This window comes from Megalops cyprinoides, chromosome 20 (assembly GCF_013368585.1).
Source record: "Megalops cyprinoides isolate fMegCyp1 chromosome 20, fMegCyp1.pri, whole genome shotgun sequence".
Taxonomy (NCBI): domain Eukaryota; kingdom Metazoa; phylum Chordata; class Actinopteri; order Elopiformes; family Megalopidae; genus Megalops; species Megalops cyprinoides.
Window position 1 is genome coordinate 28094627 of NC_050602.1, and position 18434 is coordinate 28113060.

Consider the following 18434-nt stretch of genomic DNA (forward strand, 5'->3'; position numbering starts at 1 on the left):
GGTGGATTTAAAAAAAAGAAAAAAAAAAAACCCTGGCCACACCTTCCTCTTCTTCTTGTCTCTGTGCAGCCAGAACAGGCCAGGCCCTTCTGTGAGCTTAATGCAGTGAAAATGGCGTTTGTGCTTCTCCTGGGTGCTGTATGTTTGCCGTCGGGCTTCATACCATGAAAATGGCCCATTTTGGGAGGCTGTGATCAAAGGCGATAAGTGAAGGAAACCTGGACTAAACCAACACAGTGGGCGTCACCCAGGGGGTTCTGAAGCTCAGTGCATTTCTGCTGTTAACCTGAAGAGCAGGTTCCTGTCACAGACTTCAAAGAGGCAGCTCTGTCAGGCTTCCATCAGGCCAGAACACGTCCCCCTTTTCCTTTCATTTCCTATTGTTCCACTGCAGATGCCCTGATCCAGGACGCTGCTCAGAGCTCAGACGAACGTTTTAAACATTCCATACGACTCTGTTCCTGAGCGGTGCATATACATCGCCTCGCCCAAGGGAAAGCAGCAGTTAAAGATGAATGCTAGGATTACTGTCTCTCAAACCTGCTCTTTCTTTGTTTCAAAATGTCTTTGTTTCTTTCATGTCAGAATGATTCCCCTTTACCTTCTGTTGCTCTGTGTTTCTCCTCCAGCCTGAAATGTATTTTTCATGTGTTGTATTGCGTATGTGCTGCTGGTAGGATGTGGCAGATACACCCAGCTGAGCCCTGCAGCCTGTAAGGGTGAGAGGGCCAGGCTCTGGGTGGAACAGCCACGCTGTTAGATCTCAGGAACTGAGGTTCTTACCTGGAAAAACTCCATCTGGGAAAATGAGAAACAGAAGACATAGAATAGATTTTTAAAATGTAAGCACTCTGCTCTTATTGATCCTGGGGAAGTCTGTATGCTAAGTAAACCTAAAAAAGCAAGTCTACACAGCGTAACAGGACATTGTAAAAGACTGGTTTGGATAATGTTGTTCTGTATTATTAGGTGTGAATTCCCTGTGACAGTCTGGGTGCTGTCCTCCCTCGTACATTCTGTGGAAGCACTTTATTCTGAAATGGGACACGGGGGAGGGGTCATGAGCAATCTAATGCTGTTCTGTAAGGTCTTATCAGAGTGACATCGGGAGAGAGAAGAGAAACCATCGAGACATGTTTAAATCAGAGAGAGACAGTCAGACAATACAAATACTCACAGGGAGTATCAGAGAGTATTAAACAATACAGACACCATATGAGTGACCAGGGAAACAAGACAATGTCCTCCTCTCTTTCTAATGTAGCACCAAACATTTCTTCTGTTTGGAAGAACAGATTCACAAGTGTTTATCTAAGAGTATCTCATCAAATCAATATGCATACTTAGATATAAGATTTGACTGGAATGCCATCGTCAGATGTAAATTAGCAAAGCAGAAACAGCGTGCTGAAATTCCTGCAGTGCCTCGCTCTCCTGCCGTGCTCACACTGAGGCCTGCCGTGCTCACAATGAGGTCTGCCGTGCTCACGCTGAGGCCTGCCGTGCTCACACTGAGGCCTGAGGTCTGCCGTGCTCACACTGAGGCCTGCCGTGCTCACGCTGAGGCCTGCCGTGCTCACACTGAGGCCTGAGGTCTGCCGTGCTCACACTGAGGCCTGCCGTGCTCACGCTGAGGCCTGCCGTGCTCACGCTGAGGCCTGCCGTGCTCACGCTGAGGCCTGCCGTGCTCACGCTGAGGCCTGAGGCCTGCCGTGCTCACACTGAGGCCTGCCGTGCTCACGCTGAGGCCTGAGGCCTGCCGTGCTCACGCTGAGGCCTGCCGTGCTCACACTGAGGCCTGAGGCCTGCCGTGCTCACGCTGAGGCCTGCCGTGCTCACGCTGAGGCCTGCCGTGCTCACACTGAGGCCTGCCGTGCTCACAATGAGGTCTGCCGTGCTCACGCTGAGGCCTGCCGTGCTCACACTGAGGCCTGAGGCCTGCCGTGCTCACGCTGAGGCCTGCCGTGGTCACGCTGAGGCCTGCCGTGCTCACGCTGAGGCCTGAGGCCTGCCGTGGTCACGCTGAGGCCTGCCGTGGTCACGCTGAGGCCTGCCGTGCTCACGCTGAGGCCTGAGGCCTGCCGTGCTCACACTGAGGCCTGAGGCCTGCCGTGCTCATGCTGAGGCCTGCCGTGCTCACGCTGAGGCCTGCCGTGCTCACACTGAGGCCTGCCGTGCTCACGCTGAGGCCTGAGGCCTGCCGTGCTCACGCTGAGGCCTGAGGCCTGCCGTGCTCACACTGAGGCCTGCCGTGCTCACACTGAGGCCTGCCGTGCTCACAATGAGGTCTGCCGTGCTCACGCTGAGGTCTGCCGTGCTCACGCTGAGGCCTGCCGTGCTCACACTGAGGCCTGAGGCCTGCCGTGCTCACACTGAGGCCTGCCGTGCTCACGCTGAGGCCTGCCGTGCTCACGCTGAGGCCTGAGGCCTGCCGTGCTCACGCTGAGGCCTGAGGCCTGCCGTGCTCACGCTGAGGCCTGAGGCCTGCCGTGCTCACGCTGAGGCCTGAGGCCTGCCATGCTCACACTGAGGCCTGCCGTGCTCACGCTGAGGCCTGAGGCCTGCCGTGCTCACGCTGAGGCCTGCCGTGCTCACGCTGAGGCCTGAGGCCTGCCGTGCTCACGCTGAGGCCTGAGGCCTGCCGTGCTCACGCTGAGGTCGTCCAATAATAGATTTGGTTTTTGTTTGTCGCATGTTGCCTGTTGCAGAGAGAGCTGTGGCAGTCTGTCTGTCTCTGGTGGCGGTGTGTTTGGCTGCAGGAGTTATGTTAGTGCCTTATGCATGTTTAATCAAACAGAGAGACGAAACGCATGCGAAGTGAAAGGCGGCGGCTAAGTCTGTGTTGGGGTTTAATCAGCCGTGCTCGCGCGGCGTCTCGGGCGAGAGGCCTGCCTGCCGGCCCCGTGTAGCTGTAATTATTTTCTTGTAAGGTGCAGACTCGCCGCGGCTGCAATGAGACGCCACGCCGGTTATTTTCACCCCAAGTTCTGTCAGAGTGGCAGCTGGGGGCTGATTTCTTGTGCTCCTGAGTTTGTGGGGCAGTCAGACGGGGGGCTTTTTCCCTGCTGAAGGCTTGCTGCTGGTCACATGGGAAGCAGATCAGTGTGATTGTGTGTGATCACACCTCCACATTAACACGAGTCTAGGCACACAGAGCTATGTGTCATATTAAATATTCCACATGAATGCGCAGCAGAACTGAATTAGTGCGTTATTTAAAGTGGTGTCACTTATAGATATACTAATCAGCAAAGTGATTTTCCTTTTAACACATCCAAGTGTTCCCTTGGTGCATAGAGTTATGTGATATATATCACCAAGCAACCTTTGACCCCTCCTTTCTGCCACAGTACCCACGGTGTCAGAGGTGCCTGTCACGTCTGAACTTCCCAAAACGACGACCACCACCACGACCACCCCATCCACGCCGGCCCCCAGAGACCCCGCCAGCGCGGCGTCCACAGCCTGGCCAAAGGACTCGAACCAGGGAGCCAGACCACACCCCCAGGCCCCCGAGCCCACGACCCCGCCCTCCTCCAGCTCCCACACCCTGCCCCAGCGCTTCTGTGAGGCCACCCTGAGGAGGGGCATCTCCTGGCCCCAAACACAGAGGGGCCTGTCTGTGGAGCGACCCTGCCCTAAAGGAACCCGAGGTACAACAGATACATACACACACTCTCACTCTCACGCACACGCACACACACACTCTCATGCTCCTGTGCATACACACTCATACACACACGCACACATACACACACACACAGATACACACACACACACACACACACACACACACACACACACACACACACACACACACACTCCTGAAAGCCTGTTCCTCTCTCTCTCAGGCACTGCCTCCTTCCTGTGTGTCTTGGCGACGGGGTCGTGGAACCCGAGGGGACCGGACCTCAGCAACTGCACGTCCCACTGGGTCAACCAGGTGGCTCAGAAGGTCAGTCTGAACCGGAACTAACCTGCCCCCTGTCAGCCTTAACCCCACCTGCTGCCACTGTGGCCGCCCCTGCCTGCCTCTGTCTGACCCATGTTAAACCCCGCCCTCCTCTCTTACGGCTTCTTTCTCCACTGTGAGGAAGAGCCTGAACGTTCGTTTCATCACTCCGTAAGCGTGATGTAATCATGTACGCGCTGCTCTGTGTGACAGTGGCAGAATCCTCCCAGTCTGAGACTGTTCAGGCACAAAAGTTTCTCCTGTCTAGGTCACTCCAAAGGCCAGAATTAGAATTTGCATATTGAATATAATTTCTGGAGTTGATATAAAATGAGTATGTGGTGCAAGAGAGAATGCAGGGCAGCGCTGGCCCTCTCTTTGATCCGCTAATCTCCCCCTGACTCCGGGCTCTGAGAGCAGCAGTCTTTGATGCAGCTCGTTAGGATTAACTCTGTGCTGTGCAGTGAGTGAATGTCCTACATCGCCTACCTCTGGCACTAATGTGCTCACATTCTTTTATCAAAGAATCAAATAAACTCGGTGCACACACCCTCTCCTGCCTCTTCATCCTGCTGGACTTAAACAATCCATCACATCAGAGGAGTGACGCGCTCCTAAGAGAGACGGGGAAAGCAGCTTTTTATCTCTCCTGAGATGCTCCTTTCCATCCCTGCAGATCAGAAGCGGAGAAAACGCCGCCAACCTGGCGAACGAGCTGGCCAAGCACACCAAGGGGCCCATCTTCGCCGGGGACGTCAGCTCGGCCGTGCGGCTGATGGAGCAGTTGGTGGACATCTTAGATGCGCAGCTTCAGGAGCTGCGGCCCAGTGAGAAGGACTCTGCAGGGCGCAGTTTTAACAAGGTAGGCCCGTCTCCGCGCCGTGCGGGCTCTCGGGGCTCAGCCGGAGCGTCTGTGTCTGGCTCTGCGGGGTCACACACCGCGTGGCGCTCAGACGCCGCTGCGTATCGCTGCTTGCTCACGTCTCACACACACGCTCTCTGACGCGGTATCACGGTCCACGTCTCACACACACGCTCTCTGACGCGGTATCACGGGACACGTCTCACAAACACGCTCTCTGACGCGGTATCACGGGACACGTCTCACAAACACGCTCTCTGACGCGGTATCACGGTCCACGTCTCACAAACACGCTCTCTGACGCGCTATCACAGGACACGTCTCACAAACACGCTCTCTGACGCGGTATCACGGGACACGTCTCACACACACGCTCTCTGACGCGGTATCACGGGACACGTCTCACAAACACGCTCTCTGACGCGGTATCACGGGACACGTCTCACACACACGCTCTCTGATGCGGTATCAGCCGCTAGTTTCTTTCCTGTTTCCTTCTTGATAGTCTATCATTTCTTATCTACTTCCATCAATTTCGTGTTTCATGGGTTATGAATGGGCATCTTTGGAATAATTCACACAACCTTTTGTAGAGGGTTATACCAAGCAACATTTGATGAACTGAATATTGAGTAATTGTTTCATTATTTGAGTAATTGTTTCATGGCACAATGTGACATTTTGATTCCATGTCACAAGATTGAGTGTATTCACTCCTTTATTAAAAAGCATATTTCACTTCTGAAAATCCTTCTCCTGTGAGAGTTGCCATTGTTTGAATTCTGTGTTGACTGACAGCAACAAATTATCCACGTGGGAAAGGGTTAATTAAAATTTGCTTGACAAAATAACAACTCAGAACACTTGTATTTCTCTTTGGAAACATCGTTTTAGTTAATTAACCATCCTCAATATCCTCCAGCCACTTGTTCACACTGTTCAGGGTTCCAGCTTGACACTGGCCTCAGATCAGTGCAAACACGCAGCCCGGCAGTCTGTCCTCACACCCCTGTCTGTCCTCATCAGCTCTCCCGCCCCCCTGCTTTTCCTTATGCGGTATTTTTGAGGTTTTCAAAATCTGTGGTTATGGAGGCTTCATTTCATGGTCACACGGAGCTGGAATAAGAAAAACACACCAGAGGGACAGAAGACTGAGCAGAAGATTGAGCTCAGTGGCAGAGCTGTGAGCTCAGTGGCAGAGCTGTGAGCTCAGTGACAGAGCTGTGAGGTCAGTGGCAGAGCTGTGAGCTCAGTGACAGAGCTGTGAGCTCAGTGACAGAGCTGTGAGCTCAGTGGCAGAGCTGTGAGGTCAGTGGCAGAGCTGTGAGGTCAGTGACAGAGCTGTGAGCTCAGTGGCAGAGCTGTGAGCTCAGTGGCAGAGCTGTGAGCTCAGTGGCAGAGCTGTGAGCTCAGTGACAGAGCTGTGAGGTCAGTGACAGAGCTGTGAGGTCAGTGGCAGAGCTGTGAGGTCAGTGGCAGAGCTGTGAGGTCAGTGGCAGAGCTGAGGAGTTAATGCACAGAGAATAGGTGATGACTCAGCAGTGCCCCCTGTGGTCAGATCTTAGAATGAGGTCAGTGTCTGTACTTGACCTTCTGGGGCAGGGTTGGCCAAACAGGCACATAGTCTGGTCAGAGCACATATCATGTCCAGGTGCGAGTGCTGGTGAGATGTTCAAACAGCTTAGCATGCTGCAGGCCAGAGGGGGAGGCTGGGTTTCATTAGTGGCTGTTAAAAATGTAATGAAAGCAGGTGTCAGATGCAGCTGTAGCGTAACTCTGCTCAGTTTTGCCACTGGCTCTGTATTCCACACATCCTCCCACAGGCAGTTAGCATCTCTTCAGAAGACTCCCTGAAGTGTGCTTGCATTTTATAGGCGTGTACATGTGCAAAGCCGGTGGGAATCATTATCGGTCACGGCTTGCAGAAATCTTCCAGGCCGTGACTTCAGAGACTGTCTGAGGCATCAGGCGGGTTAACCATCTTTCCGAGGTCACCGCCATAGCAGCGTTGGACCACAACTGTCCTCTCCAGGGCCATCTTACCTCTTACCCATGCCTGCTCCTGAGCTTAGCTACAGGGCTAGCTTACCTATTCCCGTTACTGTCACAGCAAGCTTTCAGACTGGTGCTGCACCTTTTATACCGAGACCATCTTCAGGCAACCATGCAAATTGCACGGTCCTTGAACATTTTAGTAGATCCTATTCAAAAATGGATGCCAACACAGGCCAACTGAAACAGATTCTATGCACTCAGAGTTCACTCTGTGTGAGTGCCCCTATGTGCCTGCCTGCCTGCATTGGAAGCTGGATAGCTTTCAGTGTATTGTGGGTAAAAGTATATCACTTTAAAAGCCTGACTAAAAGATTAAATATGTTCCTAAAGAGTAAATATTGTCATTATCTAAATACTTAAAATTAAAATTTATTATCCTTCATCTTGAAACTGGGCCCATTTACAAGCAACTCACAGTGTATTCTAGAAAGCGGTCTCAAGGCTTTGAAAGGAAACCGTGTGCAGCTGAAGGTAAGAGTACAGGCTGCAGTCCCTCAACACTCAGGTGAGCCTTCTGGTCATGGACAGAGGACGCAGGAATGCAGACTGGTGCTCTCGAAACAGTCTGACAGTCTATTTTAAGGCTTCTCCACTTATTCTTGGACTCCTACACTTGCTAATTGTGTGTTTCTGTGTTTGATCTTTCCTTTCTTTTTAATTAAAAAGCTTCAAAAGAGAGAAAGGACATGCAGAGCGTATATGAAGGTATCTGTTCTGCTTACTGCCCTTCCCCTAACTGCTGCATGCTTCCCCTCTACCCCCACACCCTCTCCCCTCTCTCTGTGCTCCGTGTGTCTGTATGTATGTGCGTGTGTGCACGTGTGCGTGTGTGTATGCGCGTGTGTGCGTGCACGTGTGTGTGTGTGTGTGTGTGTGTGTGTGTGTGTGTGTGTGTGTGTGTGTGTGTGTGTGTGCGCGTGTGTGTGTGTGTGTGTGTGTGTATGCGTGCGCACGCACGCACCAGCTCTCAGCCCTGATCGTGTCTCCCAAACGGCCCCAAATAAATGTTTCATTTGCAAACTTTTTAGACCGTTTCCAGCTTCTGTGGCTTGTGTGCTGTTTATTGTATCAGTTGTAAAGAGTATTTTTATTTTGTTATCACGTTCACCTTCCTGCTGAATACGTGGTGTGCTTTGGTGGTGGGTGTTTCTCTCCCTCAGGCAGCTGTGGTTAACATTTAGCCACCGTATGGTACAGCAAACACGCGGCATCAGTCCTGTCAGCAGAGCAGAACAGAGGTGGAGAGTAATGGAAACTTCACGCTGATGTTACCCACTATTTTTCAGTCATAGTTATAAATGCATGGAGCAGCATGCCAGAGGGCTTAGCACGGTGTTAGCTTCAGACTACAGTCTGGCCTCGCTGAACGGCCTCTTCTCATTAAACTTCTTATGGTCTCATGTAACATATACACATACAGCACATAATAAAGCCCAGATAGCCATATAACATGCTGCTGTACGAGCAGAAACACCCCATAATACTCTATACGTCTGCATTATCCCCAGGGGGCTGTTCCAAGGGCAGGCACTTTTAACATAGATCACAGGCACTTATTGCAATACAGAAACACACATACAGTCTCATTAACACTGCAGCCATTGCAGCGTCAGCATAAAATCCTGAATAATTAAATGGGTGGAAACCACTCAGATGCAAACATCACACAGACTGAGGCCATCAGCTCAAGAGGAACAGCCGGTGATAGATAAATGCAGTAAAAGCAAGCGTGTGTACGAGAAGACATTACTTGTAATGTAAGCTTTTAAAGTAATGCAAGCTTACAGGGAGCTTACTCTGGGGGAGAATCCTGAGGGCCTGTATATGAAAAGAGTGTTTCAGGTGGTTCCTTGTGAGGTAAACTAAAACAACCTTAGATGGAGAAGGGGAGTCTGGAACTTTCTAGACTTGAGGGCAGGCTGGTTATTGCGAGCACTGCTCAGGAGAGAGCTGGGTTTGCTGCAGGTTTTAAGGTCTGATTGCTCTTCAGCAGACTCTGTCACAGTTCTGCTCAGTCTGTACTAGTTTTTAATGCTGAAGTTGCTATACCAGCATACCACCGAAAAAAGTCAAACACAGATTCAATAAAAGACACGTAAAATGGAACGATCAGAGTTTTATTGACTTTGAAGCGATTGATTTTTTTTTTCCTGAGAAGTTTACCCGCTGTAGGCCTTTCCATCAGGTGGCAGCAGTATTTTCTCCAAACCTCAGCTCATTGTCAGCCATCGTCCCCCATTCTTTGTAATTGTCCACTTTTCCCATTGCCTTGCCTTTTATTGTTGTCTGAGTGGCTATGTTAGGATTCCCTCTGAAATCAATAGTGGTGTTCTTTGTTTTATCTGCACTGAAGTGAAGAATAGAGTGGTCACAGCCACAAGCAGTCATCCGCCGCCGGAGCGGGGCTAATGTCCGGCAGCTCCGGCGGTCTGTTTCAGACAGCCTCGTATGCGTGTGCCAGGCTGCTGTCCCGGCACTCAGCCCGCAGAACACAGCCCTGCGGGGAGCCAGTGGATGTTAAGTGTTTGCTAGATAAACAGCCATTCACTCTGACCCACTGGGATCTCTCTGTTAAAAAAATCAATTATCCGGCCAGCAATGTTAAAGTCTAGGTCGAAGGTAGAAAGGAGTCTCTTTGTCAAGATATTTGGCTGGATAGTGTTAAAAGCAGATAAAATATCAACAAATAACATCGTTGCCTGAGTTTTACTGCCTTCTAAACGCTTGATTAAAAATGAAGGCAGATAGCTGTAGAATACATTCACCTCTCTTCTCTCCTTTCAGGCAAACACATGGTACAGCACAGTGCAAATTAGTGGAGTTTTGCAGCATTTTTCCCTCAGACATGTACCCACGGTCCACAGGGACTTCTCCTCTAGCCTGCCTCTGTGATTGAACATAATTAGGCCTGAGGTTTTTTGTTTTGTGTTTCTGTCTTTTGATTGCAGCCCTGGTCATGACAGTTTTGTTGCAATCTTCTGTCAGTTAAGGACAGCAGCATGCGCTAATGGCAGCTGCAATTTTCCCCGTCAGCTGTGACTTATTAAAGTTTTTATTTACTGAACAGAGGTGTGAAACGCACACTTCCACCCATCAGGGTCACATGTCACAGGGATTCGTATTCTTGCCTTAATTTAGCCGCCCACTGTCACAGTCAAAATCACTGGAGAGGCTTCAGCCATGCAAACATTTTAGAGTCTTTTAAGAGACTTTAGTTAGAGAAATGCTGGTGTATCCAAGCAGGAACATGTGGAGATAGGGGACAGTCATTTTTCCCCCGCAGTGGCTCAGCTCTCAGCTGTAATCAATACGTGATCAGGACGCAGGCTTGTGTCAGCACTTGCGATGGTCACACCTTTCTGCTGTGAGTGGAGGCCGATAACCAGTGCGTGACCAGGGATACATTGTGGTTAATTATGACGGGTCAAGCGTGGGTTATGAAGGGTTTATGAGAATCGGAGAGAAGTGGTCTGTGCTGTGCGGCACATTAATGACTTACACTTAACTCCACATTAGCGGCCGAACCGAGCCACTCACTGATTCCTCTGACTGATTTGATTATTCTAAGGAGATTTCAGAGCGTTTCTATGGCATTGATTTTTTTTTTTTTTGCAATTTCCTTAATTTTCTGCCTGGCTGAGGCTTGGCACGGCAGGTTACACAGTTTTATTTAAACGTCCAAACGAATGCATCGCTTCCACGCGTGGTGAGCCATGCTGTGGGACAGGTGTATCCAGCACTGAAGGCATTTTTCCAGTACATACTAACCCGTTTTACTATCTGGATTTGTCATACTGCAAATAGACTCTTCATCTCTATGCAGAGTGTCAGGTGCCGTTATGGAGCTCAGCAGTGGTGGGTCTGTGAGTGTGGGGGAGTTTCTAACATGAGAGAGATGCAGACTGAGGCAGAATCGGAGAGTATCGGAGCAGGAGGGGGGGTTACAGGCCCTCAGCCCGTTTAATATCACAGCTGAGCCTTTGCTTCATATTTTATATAGTTTCTCATTAACACAAAAGTGTAGTGCAGTTTCTCCCCAGAACAGCAGGCAGTCATATATATACATTATACTGTGTTTTATACATTAGCTGTGTTGTACATCTGCATATTACATTGCATGTGAAGCTTGTTCGTTTCCTTGGCAGAGTTGCAGTTTTTGTTTTTTGTTTGAAATTAGTATGTGTTATTGCAGCAGTGAATGTTGGCTGAGATGGGCAAAGGTTCGAGTTGTGCTCATTGCTCCCGTTTCCACGGATACAGGCGATTGTCGACACGGTGGACAACCTCCTGAGACCAGAGGCGCTGAAGTCGTGGGCCGACATGAACTCGACAGAGCAGACCCACGCGGCCACCATGCTGCTGGACACGCTGGAGGAAGGAGCCTTCGTCCTGGCCGATAACCTTATGGAGCCGGCCGTGGTGAAGGTGCCGGCCGAGAACGTCAGTAAGTCCTTTCTCCCGCGCGTCTGCAAGACATCCTGGAATATGTCATCATCAGTACCTTTGCTTAAAATGCCACTACCCTGTACTGTTACATGTGTAGCGTATGGGGTGAAGAATAATCATAAAAAACAACAATACCAATATTATTTTTATAATGACATAAATATAATTATTACCATTTACCTGTGGGTGCATTAAAGTCTGCAGCTTGTGTGTATTATGTTTATGTTTATAGAATGTTTATAGAATTTTTTTTTTCGTTGACGGGCTTCATCAAATGAGAGGTGACTTTAAAAAGGTCGGGTTTTGCTGAAGCTATCAGGTCTAATTTAGCACAATCTATGGCAGCAGGCTAATGAGGTTTCACAAGCCCACTTTGTGATTAATACGATCTCGTTAACTGGAGTCAGGCTTATTCAGTGTAATTGCATTACATTCCATCAGTTTCCAGCACATGCTGCAGGCTAGCCGTGCTAATCTCTTCCTCTCCTCTCCGACGCTTCATTACTCTCACCTCAGAAAAGTCCGCATGCGATGGCACATTCAGCACTGTGCACACATGCTTCCAGGTATTCATCTTCATTCTTTTAAGTAAAAATGGCAGATAGAAAAGAAAAAAAAAACGCTGGTTATATTATACACTGTTGAATAACATTCTCATGGTCATGTCAGAAGTGTGAATGCAGCTTAAAAATGTATCTTTTCTTTTGTGAAACTGAAACCAACAAAATAGTTTAGCCATAAATTCTGGCTGAAGATAAAAAGAAACTCCTTAATCTGGTGCCATGAATGGTGTCAGGAACTGTCAGGAGTTTAAAAAAAAAAAAAAAAACGGACAGGAAATTTGGGGAGAGTGGTTGTCGCAGGATTGATGGATTCCAGGAAGTGGGAAATGTCAAATGGCAGGCAGTTTGTTGATTTATGGATTCCTCTGACCCCCCGGTAATTTCATACATCAAAGCTAATTTCGCCTGCTAGTGAAATATCAGAGAGGACCTGCAGGTATTTAGAGAGTCTTCAAAGATTTGCTAAATGAACCCAGAGCAATCTGAAGCTACTGTGAGTTAGAGCTGTGTGATATTTATGTATTTATGACGTTATTAATGTTTGCCATTTACAGGATGGCATGTAGTCAGTGGGCTTAGGCCTGAGGGGAGGGGCTTAGCACGCTAGCTGTACTCTAGATGATAAATTTAGGACATCGTTCTGATAAAACGGCTCACCGTTCCCCCGTTTCAGACCCTCAGATACACTTACGCTTCATTTTTAAGTGCTGGTAAAACAGCCTCTCCAAACACGCAGAGTCCCTATTCCGCAGCTGTAGAGAATGGCTGTGTTGTATTATGTAAGTTTAGCTGCTGGTTTTGCCTGCCTCAGCTGGAAGAAGAATGACTGCGTTATGTAGCTCCAGTTTAGCTCCCGCTTTGACAGGACTTGCGTCTGGTCCCCCGCAGGAAGATGCTTAGAATGCCTAGGATTCAGACAGTGATGTGAGGAGATTCAGTGAATGCAGCCGTTTATCTGAGCTCCATAACAGACTCAGAGCGCTGTTCTCTGTGTAACTGTGGCTGACGGTGTAATGCCCCCCCCCCCCCAGTTTTGGACGTGTACGTGCTCAGCACTGACGGGCAGGTCCAGGACCTGCGTTTCCCCCAGAGCAGCAGCGCTGGCGTCTCCATCCAGCTGTCCTCCAACACGGTGAAGCTCAACAGTAAAAACGGTAAGGAGCCCGGATCCGCCGGCCGGCCGCGTCCGCAGACCGCTGCTACTGCACTGTGCTGCCTTTCGTCTTTCTTTCTCCACCAATCGATGCAGATGGTTGTCAGGGCTGCTCCACTGAGCCAGCGATGCTCTGTGATTAAATATGACCCCTGTACACAGCGCTGCCAGGGAGCGTTCTCTGTTTTAAACACAAACTTATGACTCAAAAGTAAAAACTAAGAACTTGTTTTTTGTTTTGCTTTTTCTAGCTTCAACGGTTTTGTCTGCTTTTGTGCTGCTGTGTTTGGAGAGAGTGGTCATGCTGCCATGGAGACCGTGTTTAGCTTCTGTTCTCCTCTCCTCCTCAGGAGTAGCCAAGCTGGTGTTTGTTCTGTACAAGCGTTTGGGTCAGTTCCTCAGCACGGAGAACGCCACCATAAAAATGGGCCACGAGGCCAGCGGGCGGAACCACTCGATCGCCGTCAACTCCCACATCATCTCAGCCTCCATCAACAAGGAGTCCAGCCGGGTCTTCATCTCAGAGCCTGTGCTGTTCACCCTGGAGCACATCGATGTGAGTGCGAAGGCCCCCGGGGGCCTGACCCCCGAGGCAAGGCCCGCGAGAGGCTCACACCCACCCCGCTGGGGCGCACACAAGTTTGTTCAAACTAACTTCAAATTTCGCCAGGCCCGCACCAGCGGATGGCAGAACTCAAGTGAATTTTTAATGAAAATAGATTATTTAATCAACAACGGAAGGAAAATTATGCTGTTTTCCTTCATGACGGAGAATTAGCTCCTCGATTAGCCACACAATGCCGGATGAAATGGCTGGAGGAGCAATTATGTTCCATCCTTCAAGATTGTCTGGGAGAGTCCCGCAGGAGTCTGGCTTAATTCTGCTCTTTATCAAGGAAGCAGCACAGCTGGCAGAACCATGAAAGAATTATATAATGCTTCAGGAGGCACACATCATTTATGATGCCATGACAGATAGTTTATTGAGCGTCATATTCAGAATGAATGTACATGAGAGGTCACAATGGAACACACCAGATCCTTATTTAATTTAGTAAAATATTACAGAATATCAGTCATTTGTAAATCTGTATCTGAATACTGACATGTAGACTTATGGATTTGGTCATTAAATGGTACCCATGCCTGCTAATGTGGTTCTCAAATGAAACAATGATTTTTCAGACTGAGCACTACTTCAACTCCAACTGCTCATTCTGGAACTACTCGGAGAGAAGCATGATGGGATACTGGTCCACCCAGGGCTGCAAACTCCTGGGAGTCAACAAGACGCACACCACCTGCTCCTGCAGCCACCTAACCAACTTCGCCATCCTAATGGCCCGTAGAGAAGTCACAGTGAGTGAGACTTTGCCATTCGCACAGCACATTGTGAACTCCTTGTAACACTATTCCCATGACCCATTATGATATCAGAGTAGGTAACATTTATCATTCCCATAGCCCATTGCGTCATCATACAAGGTAACGTTGACCATTCTCATGGCCCATTGTGATGTCAGTGAGTAACATTTCCCCATTCCTGTTGCCCCTGTAGCTGAAATAAATAGCTTCTGTATGTGTTGGTGTTTGTTTTGTGTTATATTGCCTCCCGTGGAGGGTCTGTAAGCACAGTGAGAATGCGGGTGAGTTCTCAGAGTTCTCAGAGGATTTGATTTCATCCAGTTCCCTGGGAGGAGGAGAAGAGAAGCTAAAGTGTATGATGCCTGGGGGGATGTCTGGCCCGAAATTCAGAGGAGTGACACGCTGTCCTCACACACAGTAATTGCACTTAGCTGACGGACTCGGCCAGTGATGGATGGGCGTTTATTTCCGCTGGCTGGTGGGGAAATGAGGCGATGATTTAGCGGCATGTTGGAGTGCAGTGCGGCTGTGAGCAGCGCTGCAGCCGGCGGTGTTCCTCAGGGCTGTGTGCGGCTGTGTGCGGCTGTGAGCAGCGCTGCAGCCGGTGGTGTTCCTCAGGGCTGTGTGCGGCTGTGAGCAGCGCTGTTCCTCAGGGCGGTGTGCGGCTGTGTGCAGCGCTGTTCCTCAGGGCTGTGTGCGGCTGTGAGCAGCGCTGCAGCCGGTGGTGTTCCTCAGGGCTGTGTGCGGCTGTGAGCAGCGCTGTTCCTCAGGGCGGTGTGCGGCTGTGTGCGGCTGTGAGCAGCGCTGTTCCTCAGGGCTGTGTGCGGCTGTGAGCAGCGCTGTTCCTCAGGGTTGTGTGCGGCTGTGAGCAGCGCTGCAGCCGGCCGTGTTCCTCAGGGCTGTTTCCGTTCGCAGGACAGAGACGGGGTACACGAGATCTTCCTCACCATCCTGACCCGCGTGGGCATCGCTGTGTCGCTCGTCTGCCTGGCCATCAGCGTCTTCACCTTCTGCTTTTTCCGCGGACTGCAGAGCGACCGCAACACCATCCACAAGAACCTGTGTCTCAACCTCTTCATCGCCGAACTCATCTTCCTTATTGGCATCGATATGACAGAGCCCAGGGTGAGTCCACACGCTCTTACAGAGTCATACTTGGTTTTGCTGTTTTCCTGGTTTCTTTTTTCAGAAAAGACCCTTTCTTTGCAAAGTTTATATCTGGTTTTTTGTAAGAATTTAGATCTCTCTCCCGAACCCACTCAAACCCCCCCCCTCACACCCACTCAAACTCCTCTCACACCCACTCAACCCCCCCCCCCCCCACCCACACACACACACACACCCACTCAAACCCCCCCTCACACCCACTCAACCCCCTCCCACACCCACTCAACCCTCCCACACCCACTCAACCCTCCCACACCCACTCAAACTCCCCCAACACCCACACAGACTCCCCCGACACCCACTCAACCCTCCCACACCCACTAAAACTCCCCCAACACCCACTCAACCCCCCCCCCCCCCCCCCCCCCCACACACACACACACCCACTCAGACTCCCCCGACACCCACTCAGACTCCCCCAACACCCACTCAACCCTCCCACACCCACTCAAACTCCCCCACCACCCACTCAACCCTCCCACACCCACTAAAACTCCCCCAACACCCACTCAACCCCCCCCCCCCCACACACACACCCACTCAGACTCCCCCAACACCCACTCAACCCTCCCACACCCACTCAGACTCCCCCAACACCCATTCAACCCTCCCACACCCACTCAGACTCCCCCAACACCCACTCAACCCTCCCACACCCACTCAGACTCCCCCAACACCCACTCAAACTCCCCCGACACCCACTCAACCCTCCCACACCCACTCAAACTCCCCCGACACCCACTCAACCCTCCCACACCCACTCAAACTCCCCCGACACCCACTCAACCCTCCCACACCCACTCAAACTCCCCCGACACCCACTCAACCCTCCCACACCCACTCAACCCTCCCACACCCACTCAAACTGCCCCGACACCCACTCAACCCTCCCACACCCACTCAGACTCCCCCACCACCCACTCAACCCTCCCACACCCACTCAACCCTCCCACACCCACTCAACCCTCCCACACCCACTCAGACTCCCCCACCCACTCAGACTCCCCCACCACTCTCCTGGAGACAGAGCCCAGCTGTCCATTCACATGAAGCTGTTCACAGAGCAATCAATGATGTGGATGAGGCTCTTTCAGTTGATTTGAGTCTCTGTTAATGCATTATTCAAGAGACAGAACAGGGATATTCTTCCTTCTCTTGCCTTATATTAGTGATCATTATTCACTGTATAACTGGGGTTGAGCCTGTATTAGTGATCATTATTCACTGTATAACTGGGGTTCTGAGCCTGTATTAGTGATCATTATTCACTGGGGTTGAGCCTGTATTAGTGATCATTATTCACTGTATAACTGGGGTTGAGCCTGTATTAGTGATCATTATTCACTGTATAACTGGGGTTGAGCCTATATTAGTGATCATTATTCACTGGGGTTGAGCCTGTATTAGTGATCATTATTCACTGTATAACTGGGGTTGAGCCTGTATTAGTGATCATTATTCACTGAGGTTGAGCCTGTATTAGTGATAATTATTCACTGTATAACTGGGGTTGAGCCTATATTAGTGATCATTATTCACTGGGGTTGAGCCTGTATTAGTGATCATTATTCACTGTATAACTGGGGTTGAGCCTATATTAGTGATCATTATTCACTGGGGTTGAGCCTGTATTAGTGATCATTATTCACTGTATAACTGGGGTTCTGAGCCTGTATTAGTGATCATTATTTACTGGGGTTGAGCCTATATTAGTGATCATTATTCACTGGGGTTGAGCCTGTATTAATGATCATTATTCACTGTATAACTGGGGTTGAGCCTGTATTAGTGATCATTATTCACTGGGGTTGAGCCTGTATTAGTGATCATTATTCACTGAGGTTGAGCCTGTATTAGTGATCATTATTCACTGGGGTTGAGCCTGTATTAGTGATCATTATTCACTGGGGTTGAGCCTGTATTAGTGACTGGAGTTGGTCAGGGGTTGAAGGTTGTGTGTTCTCTACTGTTACAATGGAAACCTCAGTATAGTTTATGTGACTAAAACCATGAGGAAGTGATGTTGCATCCCATTGCAAAAAGAACAGCATTGATTCAGAGGCAGGACACGTCAGAGATAAAGCAGAGCGCGTAGCTGGGTTTGGGCAGCTCGGCGTGTACGCTGAGGCACTGACACTACGGAATGTTCTGATGCTTTTATGTTTTATTGAGTATTGCTGTGCATTTTAATATTTTATTTCTGAATGAAACACTGCAGCCATAATGCAGTGTGACGCAGAGGTCTGAAGCTTCCTGGACGCGTGTCTGTGCTTTCAGATCGGCTGCTCCGTCATCGCCGGCCTGCTGCACTTCTTCTTCCTGGCGGCGTTCTCCTGGATGTGTCTGGAAGGCGTGCAGCTCTATCTGATGCTGGTTGAAGTTTTCGAGAGTGAAGATTCCCGTAAGAAGTACTACTATCTCTCAGGCTACATGATTCCAGCGATAGTGGTGGGCATCTCTGCTGCCATCGACCATGAGAGCTACGGCACAAAGACGGCGTAAGTGATCTGCCGAAGATGGCGTTTCTGCTGTCCTCACGTTCGCTGTGGATACGGTTACACTACACATAGGGTTACAAAATTAGAAGAGGAGAGAGAGAGATTACATCCCTCTTTCCTGGACATAAATATCACAGGAAGGTTAATGAAATCCCATCGCGCAGCGGCCGCCGCATTAAAGACGACGTGGCAGAGCATCAGCTGTGTGCCTAACAGGCAGCCGCAGAGAATTCCTCATTAATGTCTTTTTTGGAAGACCTCTTGAGTTCTAAGTGTATTTCACTCAGAGAGAAGAGGCAGTAATGGGATCCCTCTCACACACACTGCCTGAAAGGACCACATGTTTCCCACTGTGCGTGTGTGTGTGTGTGTG

General features: G+C 50.0%; 1 protein-coding gene across 13 annotated transcripts in view; it reads left to right on the plus strand.

The window, feature by feature from the left end:
• Positions 1-18434, plus strand: part of LOC118796142 (adhesion G protein-coupled receptor L2-like) — a 101715-nt gene that overhangs the window by 67344 nt on the left and 15937 nt on the right. For 7 of the 13 annotated variants that reach the window (XM_036554979.1, XM_036554981.1, XM_036554987.1 and 4 more), the window contains 10 exons: positions 3351-3653; positions 3852-3955; positions 4629-4814; positions 7536-7574; positions 11130-11313; positions 12910-13032; positions 13382-13587; positions 14217-14390; positions 15312-15521; positions 17841-18061. In XM_036554979.1, coding sequence (XP_036410872.1) covers positions 3351-3653; positions 3852-3955; positions 4629-4814; positions 7536-7574; positions 11130-11313; positions 12910-13032; positions 13382-13587; positions 14217-14390; positions 15312-15521; positions 17841-18061 — 1750 coding nt within the window. The remainder of the gene's footprint in view (positions 1-3350; positions 3654-3851; positions 3956-4628; positions 4815-7535; positions 7575-11129; positions 11314-12909; positions 13033-13381; positions 13588-14216; positions 14391-15311; positions 15522-17840; positions 18062-18434) is intronic. The other 6 variants (XM_036554983.1, XM_036554986.1, XM_036554989.1 and 3 more) reach the window with 1 other exon arrangement.